This window comes from Sturnira hondurensis, unplaced genomic scaffold (genome assembly GCF_014824575.4).
Source record: "Sturnira hondurensis isolate 20B ecotype Veracruz unplaced genomic scaffold, ASM1482457v3 Scaffold0007406, whole genome shotgun sequence".
Taxonomy (NCBI): Eukaryota; Metazoa; Chordata; class Mammalia; order Chiroptera; family Phyllostomidae; genus Sturnira; species Sturnira hondurensis.
In genome coordinates, this window is record NW_028080037.1 from 5279229 (window position 1) to 5297750 (window position 18522).

An 18522-nucleotide genomic window follows, 5' to 3' on the forward strand; every position below is an offset into this window, starting at 1 on the left:
GACCAGGAATCAAACCAGCAACCTTTCTCTCCACAGGACAATGCTCAGCCAACTAAGCCATGCTGGTCAGGGCAAAATCAATATATTAACAGGGCTACAGCCCAACAGTTGTGGCCGTGAATGGGTGATGAATACATGGGGCTTTCTAATACAAATGTCTCTACTTGCATATGTTTGAAATGTTCCATAATAAAGTGTTTAAAAGAATAAATGTGTTACAACTCATCCCAAATAAAATTGCATGCTTTGCAAACAGGAAAATGTAAACAGAGGAGATTTAAAGGAAACTACCTCTAAATCTCTGGGAGAATGAGTTCTGAAGAAATGCATGGGCTCCGGGGTGGGGCCTGCACTCCTGGAAGACCTCCTCCCCCTCCCCCCTCTCCTTCTAGGCTACCATTGCTCTGCAGAAGGGAAGCTGCTGATAGCAGTGAGGACAAGGTGATTTTGGCTCCTGGGCCCTTCTCGTTCTTTCTTTTAAAAATTTTTTTTAAAGATTTTATTTATTTACCTTTAGAGGGGAAGGGAAGGAGAGAAGGAGAGAAATATCAGTGTATGGTTGCCTCTCGTGAGTCCCCTGCTGGGAGCTGGCCTGCAACCCAGGCATGTGCCCTGACTGGGAATTGAACCGCGATCGTGTGATTCGCAGGCCCACGCTCAATCCACTGAGCTATACCAGCCAGGGCATCGTTCTTTTCTGTTTACTGTCGCTGCTCTGTCTCTGCTTTTTGGCTCTTGAGATCTGGCTTCTGCAAATGTTGCAGGGGCTGATGACTGACAATTACGAAGCGTCAGGGGTTCAACAGAAGAGAAACCCTATAGCCTTCCCTGAGCATTTGTGTATGTGTCATGCAGAAGCAGTGCGTATTTATAGAAGAGAGGCCCTACAATGTAAAACCACCTCTCTGCCTCGTGCATCCGGCCTGTGAGCTTCCTCTAATCATTCCCAGAGGCACAGGCATTTGGGAGTGCTGAATGACATTCCACAATTCCTGGAACGCACAGAATTTCCCTGTTAGTAAAGGAATACAATGTGCATTTGAAAGTGAAACCTGATATGGTATCTGCTTATAAAATGCCAAATGTAAATTTGAATAACTGTTTTGGAGAACAGTGTGGCACAATGTATTAAAAACCTCAGAGCAGCCCTGGCTGGTATGGCTCAGTGGATTGAGCGCAGGCCTGCAAACCACACGATCACGGTTTCGATTCCCAGTCAGGGCACATGCCTGGGTTGCAGGCCAGTTCCCAGCAGGGGACTCACGAGAGGCAACCATACATTGATATTTCTCTCCTTCTCTCCTTCCCTTCCCCTCTAAAGGTAAATAAATAAAATCTTAAAAAAAAAAACACCTTAGAGTAGTCATACTTTTAGACCTAATAATTCCAGTTAGGATGTCTCTCTTTAAAAAAAATAATTCTAAATAGGGAAAAAAGCTGTAATCATGAATATGCTCACCACAGTGTGGTTTATAGTGAAAAATTGGAGACACCCTGAAGTTACAATAATTGGGAAGGGCTCATGGAAACCGTGGTGGATCTACTTGCGGCAATGACAGTAAAGCTAACATGTACCGAGTGTCACTCTGTGCCAAGGCACTATAATAAATGCTTTGAATTGTTAACTCAAAGCATTTTCACAAGCCCATGATATGCTACTGCTATGATCCCCATTTTACAGACGAGGAGAGTGAGGCTTAAAGAGGTATGTGAGTGATGGGGTCTGGTTTAATGCCCATGGGCAGTGGGATTCCATGGCCCAGCCTTAACAATTATACTATTATTGCAGTTAATAAAAGTATACCTGTAATAACATAACAATGCATGTGGTAAAATTTTAATGTAATAAAAACGGATACAAGCCATATATAGAGTATTATCTTAACTATTTTTAACACTTATGCATGGAAACAAAAATTAAAGGAACAAACCACAGTGTTTACCTGGTCGTGTTGGGTAACATGTTAGTAGTATTCTTCAGTTGCATGGGACAGAAGCCCACCTGCTGACCTAAGCATAAAAATAAGAAGGGGAGGTGGTAAAATTTATTGGCTTTATCATTTAAATCTTGCAGGATCCAGGGGTCCAAATAATGTCACCACGACCCGTTCATTCTCTCTCTTCATCTCTTAACTTCCCTAGATAACCCAGGATCTTTCCATGTGCCCCCCGAGTTTGACTCATTTGCCCAATATGGGTCACAGGTTGGTCCCTGGACAAACCCGTCTCTGCAGTCAGGAGGAGGCTTTGTTCGGATTGGCCATTTCTGGGTTTGAGGCCCATTCCTGGGACCAGGGGTCAGGTCAGTCAGTCCCCGCAAACCAGGAGGGCCTACGGTGGGGGAGAGCTGTTCCCCAAAGGAAAATCTAGGTCTTGTGATCAGAATGGTGACGTGGTAAGAGGAAACCAGGCAAGCAAAAGAAGAAGCCAGTTACTGGTGATAACACTGTTTTCCTGTTTAAAATTTTTAAAGTTTTGTCCTTATGTGTTTCAGAGAATTTACCAGTAAAGCCACTGGGGCCTGGAGTTTTCTTTAAGAAAAGGTTTTTGACTATGAATTTAGCTTAATAAATATTAGAGTTTTAAAATATTTCTTAATTTCTCTTGAGTTCTTCTTTGGCCCATGGCTAATATGAAAGTATTATTTAATTTCCAAATACTTGGGCTTTCTTCCTAGTATTAATGTATTTACACCAGCTTTCTTGTGCTTACCAATTGCATGGTACTTCCCTTTCCATTCATTTTCTCTTACTTATCTTTTTTCTACCTTTGTTTTTATGTTTAAAGAATGTCTCTTATAAACAGCACATAGTTAGAGCATGCTTTAATATCCAGTGTGACAATTTCTGTCTTCTCATTGGAATGTTTAGTGTATTCAATTTAATATAATTATTGAGATGCTTGATGGTCTATAATTTCACTATTTCTTTTTTGATTTTTTCATCCATTTTTAGTTCTTGTCTACTTTCGGGTCGATTGAATCTTTTTTAGAATTACCTTTTAATTTCTGCATGTACTAATTTTTAAATCAGAAAAATAATCATAAGAAAGCCTCATCAGTCCTGGCCATGTAGCTCAGTTAGTTAGAGCGTCATCCCGAGACACCAAGGTTATGGGTTCGATCCCTGGTCAGGGCACATGCGAGAAGCAGCCAATGAATTCGTATGTAAATTGAGCAGCAAATCCATGTTTTCTCTCTGTCTCTCAAAATCAGTTAATTTAAAAAAGCAGGAGAAGGAAAGGCTCACCAGCTCACCCAGCAGGGATGCTCATCTCTCTTTGTTCTGCAGGGTAATGAAAGCCCTGGCTGATGCTGGAGTGCCCGTCCCCAGAGTTCTCGACCTCTGCGAGGATTCAAGGTGATGTTCAGGTCGATGTGCTCCCTTGCATATTCAAGCTACAGAAAAGCCAATAATACACTACGTCCGATTCCAGTCTGTCACAGTAAAGACAAATTTGGGTAGGAGAGAAAAGAGACTTTATAGTGACTCCCCTAGAAGTTCATAGGTCTTTCATTTATCCTGAAAGATAAAGAAATGCCTGCTTTTATGAGAATTGATAGAAAACATGTTTCTTAACATCATAAAAATATTTATCCTTCTAGTTTATGTTGTTTAATTGTTTTATTACAGGCTTTTTAAACTTTTAAACTGCTTTGTAACACACTTTTTGAGTTTGTCCCTCAGATCAGGGTAAGATATAATAATGGTAGATATTCCCAAACAACTCTTTAGAGTAGTGAGCTGATTTCTAATAATGAGCAAAAGATGACATTTCAGTGTGCCACCTTAATTCTATAGGGTGGTGTATACGCCATTTATACCACTAGGTAATGATAAACATAACAGTAAGAAGAATAAGGACTATTTATTGGACCCGCATTGGAAGTGCCAAACACATATGCCAGGCACTTCATGTACATTTGCTCTCTTAATTCTTACAACCACCCTCTGACATTGTACAGATTGAAACAAAACACGAGAGGCTTGGTGAATCTCGCAGGATCACACCGCTGGGCAGGGGTGGGGGTTCTCCAGAGCTCCACAGCCACCCCTCTCAACATGCTGCTTTCCTATGGCCTCGATCTTAAACCCGTTACAGTGGCTTCTACTCCTGGACCAAAGGAAAGAGAAGAGGGGCATGTTGGCCAAGAGTACGGACAGGCCTGTGTGTGTGAATTGGTTTGGGCGGGAGTGCCGCTAACCCCTCGTGCTCATGTGCAAAGGAAAAGGGACACGTCCAGCACTTTGGGTCCGAACCCTCCCCCAGCACCCACGGCGCTCTCGCAGGATGGAAAGGGTGGCATCGTGACCAATAGCCTGCGCACTGCGGGCCCTGGAAACACCCTGTCTGTGTCTGCCCCTCCCAGGATCATCGGCACACCCTTCTACCTGATGGAGTACCGCCCAGGTCTCGTCTACAAGGACCCCACTCTGCCAGGCTTGGAGCCCAGCCAGAGGCGGGCCATATACACGGCCATGAACAGAGTCTTGTGCAAAATTCACAGTGTGGACTTCAAGGCTACGGGCCTAGAAAACTACGGGAAACATGGTGAGTACACGGCCGCTTGTCTTTCGTGCTGAACGTTTCCTCACTGTTGCCTCTGCTTCGGGATTTGCGTGGTGTCAGGGTGTTAATGCACCAAGTGACTGCTGAATGTGAGGTGGGCTTATTCGCCTTCTACTTGGAAATCCAGTTTCATGTTAATGTAGCTGTCCCTTATCAGAACATTTTGTCCTGGGATAAATCCCTTCATGGAGTCAGAATCTCTCTTCCCTGCAACTTTTATCTCACTAGATCATTTAAATGTCTTTTTTGGGGGATAGTGGCCAAGGTCATTTAAATACCTTCTTCTCTTTTTTTCATCCTTTCCCTTAAGTGTTCTTTCAACAGGGATAGATTTTGAAAATGCCATTATGCCAAGGTGTTTTGTTTGTGTCATTTCTGCTTTTTTTTTTTAATGTCTGAGAGGTCCAGTTGCTCCTCATCCTTGCTAGCATTTTTTATTGTCAGTTTGTTTTAAGTCAGGTATGTTGAACCATAGCATCCTGTGGATCTTGACAAGTGCACAGTTTTACAGCCACTACCACAACTGTCCCCATGCTTGTGCAGAAACGCCACCACAGCCAGAGTCTCACTTTCTCTACCCTGCAAAGCCCAGGGTATCTGACTCTTGCCCAGGGTGGATTCCTGACCATAGAATCCGTCAGCTAAGCTATAGTTTCTTTTTTTTTCTGCTTTTAACCAAAGCATGCCTGGTTTTCTGTAGGACCATATCAGAGGCTGCAGCATGTGTCCAAAATGCCTCAACTTCCTAACATTTCTGCCAAGTTATTCAGGTTGCACCACTGCACACACATGATCTGGGTCTCCAGAACTAACAGTTTGAGTTACTTTGTCACAACAGAGGAGGCCTGCCAAATTCACATCCAGACTGGGGGGGTCCTCACTGCCTCACTCCTTCCAAGTTCAGCCAGATCCATATCGTCCTTCATAGTCTAACCTGTGGACCAGAGATACACATTCAGTGGGGGTTCCCCTCCATCTTGGTGGCCTCATTGGGAAATAGGCATTCATAGTTCATCTGAAGTTCAAATGTGAGTGGGCATCCTGTATTTTATCTGGCAGCCCTAGTTACCAGGGACAGAGCCCAGGCAAAGACAATAGATGTCACCAGTATTGGTCCATTGTTTCAGATGGAAAGAGCATCAGACCAGAAGTTAGATGCTAATTTGTTGGGTGGCCTTAGACAAGTCATATCACTTTGTCAGAGTTTTCTCAACAGTAAAGGTTTGGTAAAAAAATAAAAATGGAGCCCTGCCCTGCCTCCCTTAGAGGGCTGACGTGAAAAGCAAACTAGGTGGGCAGCTGCCCCAGTGCTTAGAGTAGAAGATACAGCCTCAGGCGGATGAAGTAATGGGCCTGTGACAGTGCACCGTGGCCAGAGCAACTTATGCAAGGCTCTCCTGAGCGCCGGGTGAAGCCTTTGTCTGTTTTTAAAGAGGACTATTTTGATGCTCTTGACACTGACGTATGAGCATAAAGAGACAAAGCAGTAATCCGATTGGTTTCCTGTGGCCAGGGCCTGCCTCCTGGGCCACTGGCTGCGAGTGGCCTGAGAGCACAAAGCAGTGTCATCACAGAGCAGACCTGCCGACCCGGCCTCAGGGGCATCAGCTCTTCCTTTCCAAGGGCCCTGCAGTTTCTCCAGTTATATCAAGAACCCAGCTGCTGGGCAGGGCATTGGCTATATATACGCGAATATACTACCACTCGTATAAAAAAGGGTGTGTTTGAATAAATTTAAATGTTTGTTCATAGAAGTAAAGAATCTCTCTAAAATGACACTTAAGAAACTGGTCTTGTAGGTTACCTTTGGGGAAACAGAATCGCAAGGGACAGGAGAGAGAGTTCACTGCATTCCCTTTGTCATTTTAATCTTCAGCCTGTGAATAAATTTATTTTTTAAAAAAGTACACAATCATGATTTCTAATCCAAGGGAACTTTCGACAAAGATGCTTTCAGCACAGTAGAGTTATTACAAAGCTCTTTTCCACCGAGGACCTGCAGGGAGCCCACCATTCCCTTTTTCCTGCCCAGGGGGGCAGGCTACTTTGGAGGGAAGGGCGTCTGGATGCCTGGGCAGGAGGCCTGCCGGGGACCAGCACAGCCCAAAACACAGGGACAGGGCCACCCACGTCCCGGGAGAAGGGAGTGTGTGCAGCGCTGGTTGGTGTGTATGGCCGGGGGCGGGGAGGGGGCCCTGGAGGGGCTGCTTCCACAGCGGCTCAGCCCCTGCAGTTTTGTATTTCCCTCAATACAGTGCTTTTCAAACTTGCAGAAACATGTAATAGTACAACGAATAGCTGTACAAGGCGGGGCAAAAGGAGGTTTATAGTTAGACGATGCAAAACACCGAGTTTATTGTTGTGTTACTATGTATTAATTATTGTTTATTTTCTATACGGACAACTGCAAACCCACTTTTGCCCCACCCCGTGGGTACCCACTACTAATTTTAACAATGGTTAACTTCTGCCATGTTGTTTATCAGTCTATTTAAATGTATGTGTGTATGTTTATGATCCACAAAGTTGTACAGACCCTGACACTTCATTTCTAAGTATTTCAGTATGCATTTCCTTTAAATAGGGATGTGCCTCAGTACCATTGTCACATCCGAGAAAACGCACCCTTCTCCCAGAATATCTAAAACCCAGTGCACATTCACGTTTTCTCATTATCGCCCTCGTATCTTATAAGTGGAGGTTTTTCCCAAATCAGGGTCCAATTAAGGAATGTAGCACAGCCACCACCCCCTCCACGCGCCTCCTTGTAGCGTTGTCTTGATTATTTCCTCATGGTTTCATTTACTGCTGCTGTCTTCTATTTCCTGTAACTCTGCAAACTGGAAGTTAGTTCTAAAGGGCTGGTTTGTTTCGGGTTAAACTCCTGTGGATTTGGACCTCCGCCCCTCCCGGCCCAGCTGGATCCTCTGCGGGCAGGCGTCCAGATGCTCTGAGCACGCAATGGACTCCACAGAAGGGGCTTGATCTCTCTGTCCCCATCTTTAGCCTCTGGGGGCCATTTTTTTCTCAGATGAGAGGTGTCCTGACACATTGCTTATTATCGGTTATAATAATGGTGATAATCAGTAATTGGCAATCGACAGAAACGGTGACAGTAATCACGTCCACCATTCTCTGAGCATCCCTGTGTACCAGCTCTGTATTTGTGGGCACGTCGTGCGGGGATTTCATGTAGCCTTCACGACAGTCCTACAGAATTTAGTGTCAATACACAATACGGAGGAAGCAAGGGAAGGAGACTCAGAGAAGTTAAATCAACTGAAGACCTTGACTGGGAGCCAAGTTAACTCCAGAATTCCTTTCAGTCTCAGATGGAACTTGCAAGTTACTCAACTATTGTATTTCTTGGGTTTCCTACCAAACCACTGAATAAAAATAGCAAATCCTGGTGTAGTACTTACTGCATGCTGGGGACAGAATCAGGGGCTCTCCACGTGCTGTCCTCCCAGCAACACGTGAGGACCATCTCACTGGAAAGGGTAAACCGAGGCACAGAGAGAGAACGGCAGGCAGAGCCGGGATCAGATCCAGGCAGTCTGGCTGCAGCGTCCACGCTTTTAGCTAACCACTGTTTGGCCAAAAAGGGATTTCCTAAAGGCTGTCAGGGAGCTCGTAGGAACTCAGAGGGGAACAGGGATCAGGCTTGGAGGCCACGTGGCTGGGAACGAGGCCCAGACCACCCTGATCCAGCCAAGGCAAAACAGGCAGTGGCTTCCCCCCAGGCAGCGAGAGCAGCCCACGGGAAATGCCCAATCAGAGGACGATGATGGTACAGGGCACTGCAAGGGTTTCAGGGCCCTGGTTGGATTTTGAAACCTTTGGACGCTGTTGGAATGGCACACCATGCGCTAACCCTCTTCCCTCAGGGGACTGTATCGCACACCAGGTGCGAACCTGGATTGAGCAGTATCGAGCCTCAGAAACCAGCACCATCCCGGCGATGGAGCGGCTCATCGAGTGGCTGCCGCTTCATCTTCCTGGGCAACAGAAGATCACGGTGGTTCATGGGGACTTCAGGTAGTTATGAGGAGGGGGACTATGAAAATGTGAAAAATGACGGGAAGGGCATCTTAAAGGGGAGATTAAGCAGCCGGTCTTGGCCCAGTGACGGTTGTGCCTTACTTCTGTTACAGAGGGTCTCCCTGTACAAGCCTTTTAAGGCAAGGTTCCTTACCCTGGGCTCTACAGACAATTCTTTAGGTTGGGGGGCTGCCCTGGGCAACCGTGGGGGTTATTACCACACCTAGGTCTAAAGGTGCAAGAGGATGCTCCAGTTATTACCGCCACATAACCAACTCCTCCAAAACCGTGTGGCTGTAAACAATGACAGCAGGATTTTTACTCACAAATTTGCAATCTGGGGACAGGAGAGCTGTTTCAACTGGGTGGCTCTCGGCTGGAGGCTGGGACCACCTGAGGGCTCACTCTCGTGCCCGGCGCTGGGGCAGAAGAGATGTGAACACTAGACGCCTCAGGCCCCGCTCTCTGGCTCTTCGTGGTGTCCCACGTGGTCTGTCCAATATGGCAGCTTCGGGGCAACTGGACTTCTTACCTGGAGGCTCGGGGCTGCAAAGGTGTGTGTTCTGAGAGAGAGAGCAGATCAGGAGCTGATGGCCAGATCTCCGGTGTCACCTAGCATCACGTCCATCTGCAGCACAGGAGGTCTGTCCAGAAAGTATCTGGCCCTGTACTATGAAAACCAGAAACATTTATTGAACATACAAGAGACATTGTACATAGAACAATGATGCCTCAGTCCCCTTCTAAGGAGGCACCCTGGGACCTCACACAGTTCTCCTAATCGCCCTCAGCTGCCCTGTCATATTTTCCTGAGTCTCATCAATGGTCTGAAATTTCTTCCCTTTCAAAGGCAATTCTAGTTTTGGGAAAAGTCAGAAGTCACCAGGTGCCACATCTGGGCTGTAGGGGGGTGGGGATTGAATCACCTGGGTGATTTGTTGTTTCACCAAAAAACTCTGCACAAGACATGATGTGTGAGTGGGCACATTGTCTTGATGAAACTGCCAGTCGCTAGTTGCCCTCAGCTGCAGCCTTCTAAATCATGCGAATAGTTTTTGTGGAGCAATGTCCAAGCTTAACACAACATTTGATGCAGTTTCTTGCTCCACTTGCTCAGTCATTTTGAATGGGATGGCCGCACAGTACGCAGGCTCACTCAAGGGTGTTTACCTCCCTTACTGACTAGTACAGTGAAGTTGTCAGTGTTCACACATGGACATTCCAGTCCGCTCTCCTTGGCTTCCAGGCTACATGGATGTTGTGCAAGCTGTTCCCATTATAGTAACAATGGCTGGACTTTTTCCAGACAGATGTATTTGTTAGAATCGAGTCACTTCCAGAGGTGAAGAATTACAGACTCTTCCTTTTGTGGAAGGAGTGTCAAAAGAATTTACATACCTGTTTTAAAGCCATTGCAAGGAAAGAGGAATTACCAGGACCCAGAGAGGTCAGCATGTAGAGAGGGGCTATCCGACCGAAGCTCTGGCCCTCAGCTGTCTGAGGGGGAGCTGGCTGATGCCTAGCCCCATCTCCTGCTGGGGTCCCACTGGCTGAGCCCATCTGAGCCAGAGGGCAAGGGAGCTGGTGGATATGGCCACAGCCCCGGCAGCCCAGGCTCCAGGGACACAGGGGGGCCAGGTGCATCTGGAGGAGCAAATGGAAGATGCCCAGCATAGAGCACACTTAGTGATCAGTTTTCTAAGGACTGTCACTCTGTTCCTTCTGTGGCCTATTCAGGCTGGACAACCTGCTGTTCCATCCAGAAAATTCCGAGGTGCTTGCTGTCTTTGGCTGGGAACTTTCTACCTTGGGTGACCCCCTGGCGGATGTGGCCTACAGCTGCATGGCTCACTACCTGCCAGCCGAGTTCCCCTTACTGCCAGGTAGGAACTGCTGATGGGAGAGGGCAGGACTGAGCCAGCTCCATCCTCACAGCGTTGGGGCAGACTCGGGCAGCAGCTGTGATTGGGCTGGTGGTTTCGGTAGAAAGCATTCGGGATTCATTCCTGTCCCAGTGCGGGGAAGTGGGTGGAGGGGCATTTGGAGTGAGAGGGATGGGCATATAGGCACCGCTTGTGCTTTTACACAGCTAATTTCTATTGAAGTTCTTAAATTAAAAGTACAGGTTTATTTAAAGATTTTAAGAACCAACAGGTAACAAAAGAGTTCAACTCATCAATAATCCCAGAGATAACCACTGCCAACCTTGTCATCTTTTTTCTGTGTATATACACACATTTGTCTAAATGAACATGTGATTATATCATTTCATGACCTGCATTTTTTCACTTAATTATATACTTTGGACATGTCTTCATGTTAGGATTTCTTCCACAGCATCATTTTTAATGACAGCCTAGGGTCGTATTGTATAGAGTAAGCGAAATCAAGACATTTGGTTTGATTCCTATTTGAATCAAATTCCTATTTAATTTGTTTCAGTTTTTTGTAGCTTACCCCGCCCTCACAAAAAAGGCAGAGAACACCTTTGTAGTAATAGATCGACAATATACATTTACATATATACTGTATACACATACAGTATACTTCTAGGATAAATTCCTAGCAATAGAATATATTGCATGCCTCTAAATTATGAATATGTTACAAGTGAAGCAAATCTATAAAATTTTTTACCTGTTGTAATTTTCTTTTTCATAATTTGGTGAGATCTTTCTCTTTAGCATTCTTGATCACGTGATTGATCGAAAATAACCGATGTCCACACTGAACTGGTGTCCAAATGGAAGTGGAGGCCCCTCATTCCTTCCTTTATTGCCAGTTTAGTCTGAAACTTTAAGAGCCAGTTCAGGAATAACAGCTTCACCTCTGGACCCCAGCCATCTGAGGAAGGAAGGGCCCTTGAAATAATGGGCTAATCCTTTAAACTAGCTGTGAAGCTAACTTCCAAGGGAGGAAGAGGTTTCAGAATTTAAACATCTGCGGCCACAGAGGAGTGTAGTGTCGCTGACTGCCCAGGATGGCTCTGTCCCCACAGGTTTGGGTGGCCGAGATCTGACTCAGCTGGGCATCCCTACTGCAGAGGAGTACTCCCGGATGTACTGCCTGCACACGGGGATTCCTCCCATCGAGAACTGGAACTTCTACATGGCCTTCTCCTTTTTCCGAGTGGCTGCAGTCGCACAGGGACTCTGCAAGGGCTCGCTCACAGGTAACGGGCAGGCCTGAACCCGCTTCTCCCGCTGGAAACGCCCAGAGGCTTCAGAGGGGTGGGTGTGGCCAGAATCTTGGATTCTGTTAATTCAACCACTTGCCTTTAGGTATACATCATATAGTTATGTTCTTTACAGTACTCAAACTTTAAAATTATTAAGATAATATACAAAAACTTTTAAAGTAAAAACATAATAAGAATTCCATTGCCCAGAGGGGCATAAAATTATTTCCATTTCTTCTCAACACCCTTCCTCAAAGACAGACACTCCTGTTCAGGTTTCTTGGGCCACCCTGTGTTCTCTGTCTGTCTGTCTGTCTTCTCTCTCCAGTTTTATAAAAATGTGATCATCCTACTTCAGTGCCTTGACCTTTAAATTATTTATGCTTCAGAATTCCTATGAAACATGTGTTTGTGTGTAGGATATGATGTGTGTCTATGGGACAACTCATAAGGCAAATTCCTTGATTTTTTGTTTTCACTTAACTTTTCAGAGACACGTCTTCCACATGAGCAGGTCCAGACCTCCGTCGTCCTTTCCAAGTTCTCTGGCACATTCCATTGTGTGGATACACTGTAACTTACCCACCTCCCCACTGATGTCTGTTTGTATTGTTTGCAGATTTCTGCAGTCACAGATAAGTGGTTGGTGAACATCCTTTCTCACACATGAGTGAATATATCTGAAGGCTAGATTCCCAGAATGAAAATTCCTGGGTTTTCTGAAAGTATGTGCATTTAACATTTTTGTAGACATTACCAAGTTGCCCAGTAAGAGGATTGCTGAAGGAGAAAAGGCTTCTTTTGTTTCCTTCAATGGGCTTTTACATACACAGAAAAACACTCTACTGAACTAGCTAGGAGTTCTGGGTTATACCTTGTAAGTCTGAACTTTCGAGAAGAGAAGTTGAGCGTTGTCACTGGTACTTAGAACTGACAGCGGGTTGAGTATGTATGTACACGCATCACCTGTATCGTGTTTTCATATGCATGGGGGGGCATAATGTTAATTAGTTTTAATTCTAAATATTTTAGGGTAGCAATAAATAATCTGTATCCTAAATTATCTAAGAAAGGCAGATGAAAGTTGGCTTCCTGTGTAGAAGGGAGGCAAGTAGAAAGTAGATAGAATCTAGAAAGTGACTAACCCAGTAGCATTACGCACAATCAGTTACTCACATGAAAGTCTCTAAACTCCACTCCCGCCAAAAGCAACCGGCATACTTTGGGGAAGTGGCTGATTTAGGGGTCTAGGGCGGGACATCTACATGATGAACCTGGAACGTCTCCTACCAGAAAGCAAGGAAGTTGTTGAAGACTGCCAGGGTCACATCTAGAGGACTCAGAGCCAGCTTCTGCAGGCTGCCCCCTGCTCACAGTGGGGAGCTCGTAGCACACATCAGGGACCTTTAAACCCAGGAGTGAAGAGCGGTGCTGGAGCTTTACTTCAGAGAAGCCCCTGCAGAGGGGTTGGGGTGGCAGAGAAGGAAACAGACCAGCCTTGCTTTGATGACTGTTGAAGTGATAGATATCTGCTGATTTACTGTGTCTTTCTCTCTACTTTCGTATATCTTTGAAGTTTTCCAAAATGCAAATTAAAGTAAAAGTCAAGTAGACAAACCCAGCAGTGGGTTTGTGAATACTACAGGGATGTCTTAGCTTCATGGCCATCGGCACCCCAAGTTTTGGGCACCCCTTTGCCCTTGGCCAAGTTGCCATATTCTTCAGAGGAAAGCAGGTACAGTGGGGAGTTGACTGGTCATTCATTCACAAGAGCGTGAGCCTCAGCTAAGCTGGGCACTGTGCCCAGTGGTATTGGCAGTACGAAGTCATGAGCAAAGTCCAGAAACCAAACCAGCATCCAGGGGGTTTTTAGTTTAACCCTTCCTGATCTGACAGTAGCAGTCCTGATAAGCAGGAATTCTTGGAAATGATATTTTCTCTTCCTTTGGAGAGCATTAGTTCTAGGCCACCAGTTCCCAGTTTTCATCATGGCTTTGCAATGAAAGTTCACCATCAGGTGAGGAACAGGCCTGATTACCAGTAGACACCTTCCCAGGGGCTGCTGAGATCTCTCAGGGTTCTGCTCCAGTGCCTAGGGATAGCTGAATTGATTTTGCATGATTTGTTCTGGAGTCTCTACACCTATAAACCTCCCTGGATTGTCCTCAGTTTGCCCATCAGGAAGCCATTTAGACAGTTTCCAAGATCCTGGAAGCCACTGGTAGGCTTCATGCTTCTCTGGGCTTGGAGGCAAAACACCTGGTGGTTGCCACCGTAGGAGGAACAGAGGCACTGTCTTTTAGGCGCCTGCTCCTCCAGGCCTCACTGTGCATTCCCTCCCCTCCTCACCGGGAAGTCAGCCAGCCTGGGTGAGTGCCTGAGTTTTCCCCCCAAAAACCGGCAATGTCTGAAGACCCCCTCACCCACAGCTTCAGTTACCTGCAGCCAGCTGCAGTCGGAGAACAGGAAATGGGAAATTCCAGGAATAAACAATCCACAAGTTTTAAGTTGTGCGCTGCTCTGAGCAGCGTGATGGGATCTCTCACCCTCGTGCTCCACCCCGCCCAGGTCATGAGCCATCCCCTTGTCCGGTGTCAGGGACTCAGGGAAAGCGGCTGTCTACTTCCCGACTGGCCTCCTCAGGCTCAGATCCATACCCAGCACCTAGAAGGAGCTGAATAAAGACTTGCCGAGGTCTAGTAGTTTGCATTCTCTGCTGTGTAGCAAATGGATTTGGTTCCTAGTTTAAGGAATAGAATAATATCTTTAACACTAAAGCTGAATGAGAATGGCTCTTTTGAGAAGTTGGCCATGGAAGGAGCCAGAAGGAAAATAGGCCTCCAGGAAGGTCCAGAGAGAATGAGGGAGAGTCTCTTGTGAGCCCAGGAGAGCTGGCTGTAGAAAAGTCCACAGTACACACACAACCACCAGGCGGGCTCAGCTGCCGTACGCCGAGTGAAGGAGGCCTCACTGAAAAGGCTGCGTACCCTGTGTTGTATTAGTGACACTCGGGAAAGACAGGCCAGAGGAACAGAGAGACTGTTACCTGGGGCTGGGGTCGAAGGTTGGTACAAAGGGGCACCGCGGAGGTTCGGGGACAGTGGGAGTATTCTGTATCTTGATAACGGTGGTGGTCGCCTGGCTGAACTCGCAGACTTACACAGTTTATAAAAAGGGTGTATGTACACTATACCTTAATTAAAAAAATTTTTTAATCCTTTTAAAATCTTGTTGAGCCTGTAAAGAGGCGGCGAGAGCAGGGCTAGAGCGAGCGTGGTGATGCGGGTGACGGTGTCAATCTAAGAAAGCGGTACCCGGGAACCGCTCGTGACACTGCTGTTACGGTTCCACAGCACGGGCAGCCCAGGGTGGCACACGGCTTCCGGTAGCCCCCGGGTGCCCGCAGAAGTAATTTGTGGTGTTACTGATCTATTTTAGCTTCTTTGGGAAAAGAACAGATAAAGAGCAGGAAACAGACCAACTGAGGTTGACTTCTGGCTGCTAGGCCGTTAGTGAAGGCTGGGGCATGGTTCCTCCCTGGGACTCAAAGCCTTGTCTTCAGGGGAGTCCCACTGTCACATTGCTCCAGGAGTCCAATAAGCTGCAATAGCAGGTGAAGCCCTAACACCACGTCTCATCCCTGGCAAGTGCTCAGCAGATGGTGGTAGCGGCTAATACAATAACAGCATCCTCATGTGTTAATATCATTATTAAGGGCTACTTGGGAGTAATCACTGTTTTTCTTTGCTTAGGGCAAGCAAGCTCAGAAGCCGCTGAACACAGTGGAAAGCTGCCTGAACTTCTGTCTGACCTGGGCTGGGAGTTCGCAGTCAAAGAAGGGTTCCGGGTCTTCAACAACATGCCAGCCACAAAGCCGTCAGTGGGCTCCTACCACACGCGGGCTGGCCCACGGTCCCTGCTGGGCATGCCAGGAACCAGGAGTTACAGCTCCCTTCCGGAGTCTTCCTCAGCCCACGCCTCGAAGGGAGCTCTGGTCATCTCTCCGGGGGGCCTTTCCCCACGGGTCAGGGAGCTCTAACGGTGGCTGGAGCAGTTTATGCAATGACACGTGTACCCCGCAGAGCCAGAGCTGTGGGGTCACCAGGCCTCGGCAGAGAGATGGATTCCTTCCCCACTGGTTGAAGATCTCAAGGTACAGCAGCCGTTCAAGAGTCAGTAGGAAGACCTTGTGGAAGTGGCAGGACTTCAGCTTGTCTACCAGGCACCTCTGTTCCCTCCCAGGCAGTGAAGGGACCGCAGAGCCGAGCTGAACTGTCTTCGCTTTCCTCCACCACCACTCCTTGTCTCTGGTTTCTGGCCCTGGCGCCAGTGGGATTATAATGCATATTCCAAGGATGTAAATTTGAAGCACTGTGATATTGAATGCGTCAGTTAGTAAAGTCTTCTTTGAAGAATCCATAACGTCAGCGCCCAAGGACCAAATCAGTTGTGAACTGTGTCTGTGCTCTTGCCACATGGTGACACAGCCTTCGCTGAGAAACGGAAATACCCACGGTTCTTCGTCAGCATTCACCTGGACTTGTCTCAGTTTTTACTTGAGGTCTTCAGGAGTACATCTTTTGCCTATGATACAGCCATCATCTATCTTTAAAAAATAGCATTATTGCCCTGGCTGGTGTAGCTCAGTGGATTGAGCGTGGGCCTTCGAACTAAGGGATCGCAGTTCGATTCCCAGTCAGGGCACATACCTGGGTTGCAGGCCAGTTCCCAGCAGGGGGCACGCAAGAGGCAACCATACATTGATATTTCTCTCCCTGTCTCCTCCTCCCCTCTAAAGATAAGTAAATAAAAAATTTTTTAAAATACCATTATCACTTTTTTCTAGTTACAGACATATTGCAAAATTAAGCAAAGCTCAAACATGATGAAGTACACAATATAGAAAGCTTTCTCTAAAACTCTGTCCCCTCTGAGATAATCACTGACAACCATTTCGTGTATTAGGCTCCTGGCTTTTTTTCCTATTATATACTAACCTATTTTATTATTTTATACTTTAATGGAATCAGCCTATACATTCGATCTCCTGCTTGCTTATTTAACTTAGCAATATGGCACCTTCTCATGCCAGCACCTGATTGACTTCCGAGGGGTTCTGCAGCGTGGGTGCACCATAAATTGTCTGCCCACCCCCTGGCTGAGGGACACTGGGTGTCTCAGCCAACAGTCTGGCTGCAAGCCACAGAAGTCAGCTCTGGGTTAGTTAAGGAGCCAAGGCTCTTAGTGAGCTGCCAACCTGCACCTCGAGGCTGAAGACCCAGCTTTAGGGGACAGAAGATGGTGATTCACAGGATCTCCTTAGGCCCCATGGCAAGGCAGCGGAGGCTGTGGCCAAGTGTACTGGGCCTGGTGGGACAAAGGATCCTTCAGTCACCTGTCTGCACGGAGCGTGCTGTCAGCACATTCGCCATCAGAACACTAGTAATGGCAACAGTGATGGGAGGTGGGCACGTGGGGTGTCTGAGACATGCAGACAGGGGAGCAAACTGACCGCTGCCGTTGGCGCCAGGACTCCGCGGCCCCGGGACTCCTCGGGCTTCTGCCGCCGCTAGACCCAGCCTGATGGTGCGGCTCGCACCACTGTTTCTGGCACACACTTCATCTTTGGCCGCCTACCCTCTTCTCTCCAATCCCTCTCATTATTTCCCACAGGCCAAAATAAAACTAAATCACCACTGCACTTCCCTGACTGACTTTTCCTGTGCTGGGAGAAAGCCGAGGCTGAAGGACTGTGGAACCTCTTCCTACCCTTGGAGACTGACCCTGAGGGAAAATACGGAGTAGGACTGACCAACGCCAAGGACTCGCATCTGTGTGAACTCACGGGCATGTCTCTGGATGCCCCCGAGGTACCTTCTTTACAGTTCTCTGCGTGCGAGACGTCCTTGCCCTCCGTAACACGTCAGTCCCCCTCCTGGACTGACAGGGTTTTCTCCAGCTTGCACTGGACTCGAGCACTGATACAAACTTAAATTTCCCCTAACGGGTGAGGACAGCTGTGGACACGTAGCTGGAGCCGAGGCAGGAAAGCAGCGAGGGACAGGAGTCTCCCAGGGAAGGTGGGGGCTGTGGGAGGCAGGAGCCTGGCTGACTTCTGAGTCTGCAGCCGTTTCCTTTCAACAAAGGAGGTCCGTGGCTGGGCAGCTTTGGCTCTGAAATACTATATTCTGAACGTTTCCGTCTTTGCACATCTCTGGGGGGCGCTTCTAGGAGGGTGTCAGAGGGGCTGGGACTTGGAAGATGTCCTGGTACATGTTTCCTGAGTATTTGGAGTTTTAAATATGGACGTGGGAGTCACCATTATGCTTTTTTCCCCTTTTCAGATATTTAACTGTTCTGCTCCGGACACAGGGAACATGGGGCTTCTGCTGCCCTGTGGCACCGAGGAGCAGAAGCCCGCTGGCTGGTCCCACTGCCGGAGGGAAAGGCCTGCTCCTGCTTGGCTCTGATGGAGCCCCAGGGACCACCCCCGGGGCCCCTTATCAGGCCAGACCCCCGCCGGGCCCTCGGCCTCCACCACACACGGAACACAGGTCCCTTGCCGTCCTTAAGCAGAGTATGTTCCCACTCAGGTCACCTCATCAGATGCCACCAACACTGAGTCTTCCATCAGAGAGGAGGATGGCTTCTATGTCATAAAAGGCCACAAGTGGCGGATCTCAGGTATTTGGCCTGAAATTAGTTTTTCAGTCAGATTTGTGTGGGTCTGTGTC

The 18522-nt window shown here is 47.4% G+C and overlaps 1 protein-coding gene and 1 long non-coding RNA gene across 2 annotated transcripts in view; one reads left to right on the plus strand and one right to left on the minus strand.

The window, feature by feature from the left end:
- ACAD10 (acyl-CoA dehydrogenase family member 10) overlaps window positions 1-18522 on the plus strand; it is a 39914-nt gene that overhangs the window by 15382 nt on the left and 6010 nt on the right. The window contains 10 exon segments of the mRNA XM_037052123.1: window positions 3291-3359; window positions 4370-4551; window positions 8457-8607; window positions 10348-10493; window positions 11609-11782; window positions 15541-15941; window positions 17521-17658; window positions 18133-18202; window positions 18205-18264; window positions 18377-18472. Of these exon segments, the coding sequence (XP_036908018.1) occupies window positions 3291-3359; window positions 4370-4551; window positions 8457-8607; window positions 10348-10493; window positions 11609-11782; window positions 15541-15941; window positions 17521-17658; window positions 18133-18202; window positions 18205-18264; window positions 18377-18472 (1487 nt within the window).
- LOC118991108 (uncharacterized) overlaps window positions 1-18522 on the minus strand; it is a 47335-nt gene that overhangs the window by 6358 nt on the left and 22455 nt on the right. The window contains exons 2-4 of the long non-coding RNA XR_005067352.1: window positions 9143-9280; window positions 3249-3397; window positions 1944-2010 (exon numbers count right to left, since the gene is read on the minus strand). This is a non-coding gene — a long non-coding RNA (uncharacterized LOC118991108). The remainder of the gene's footprint in view (window positions 1-1943; window positions 2011-3248; window positions 3398-9142; window positions 9281-18522) is intronic.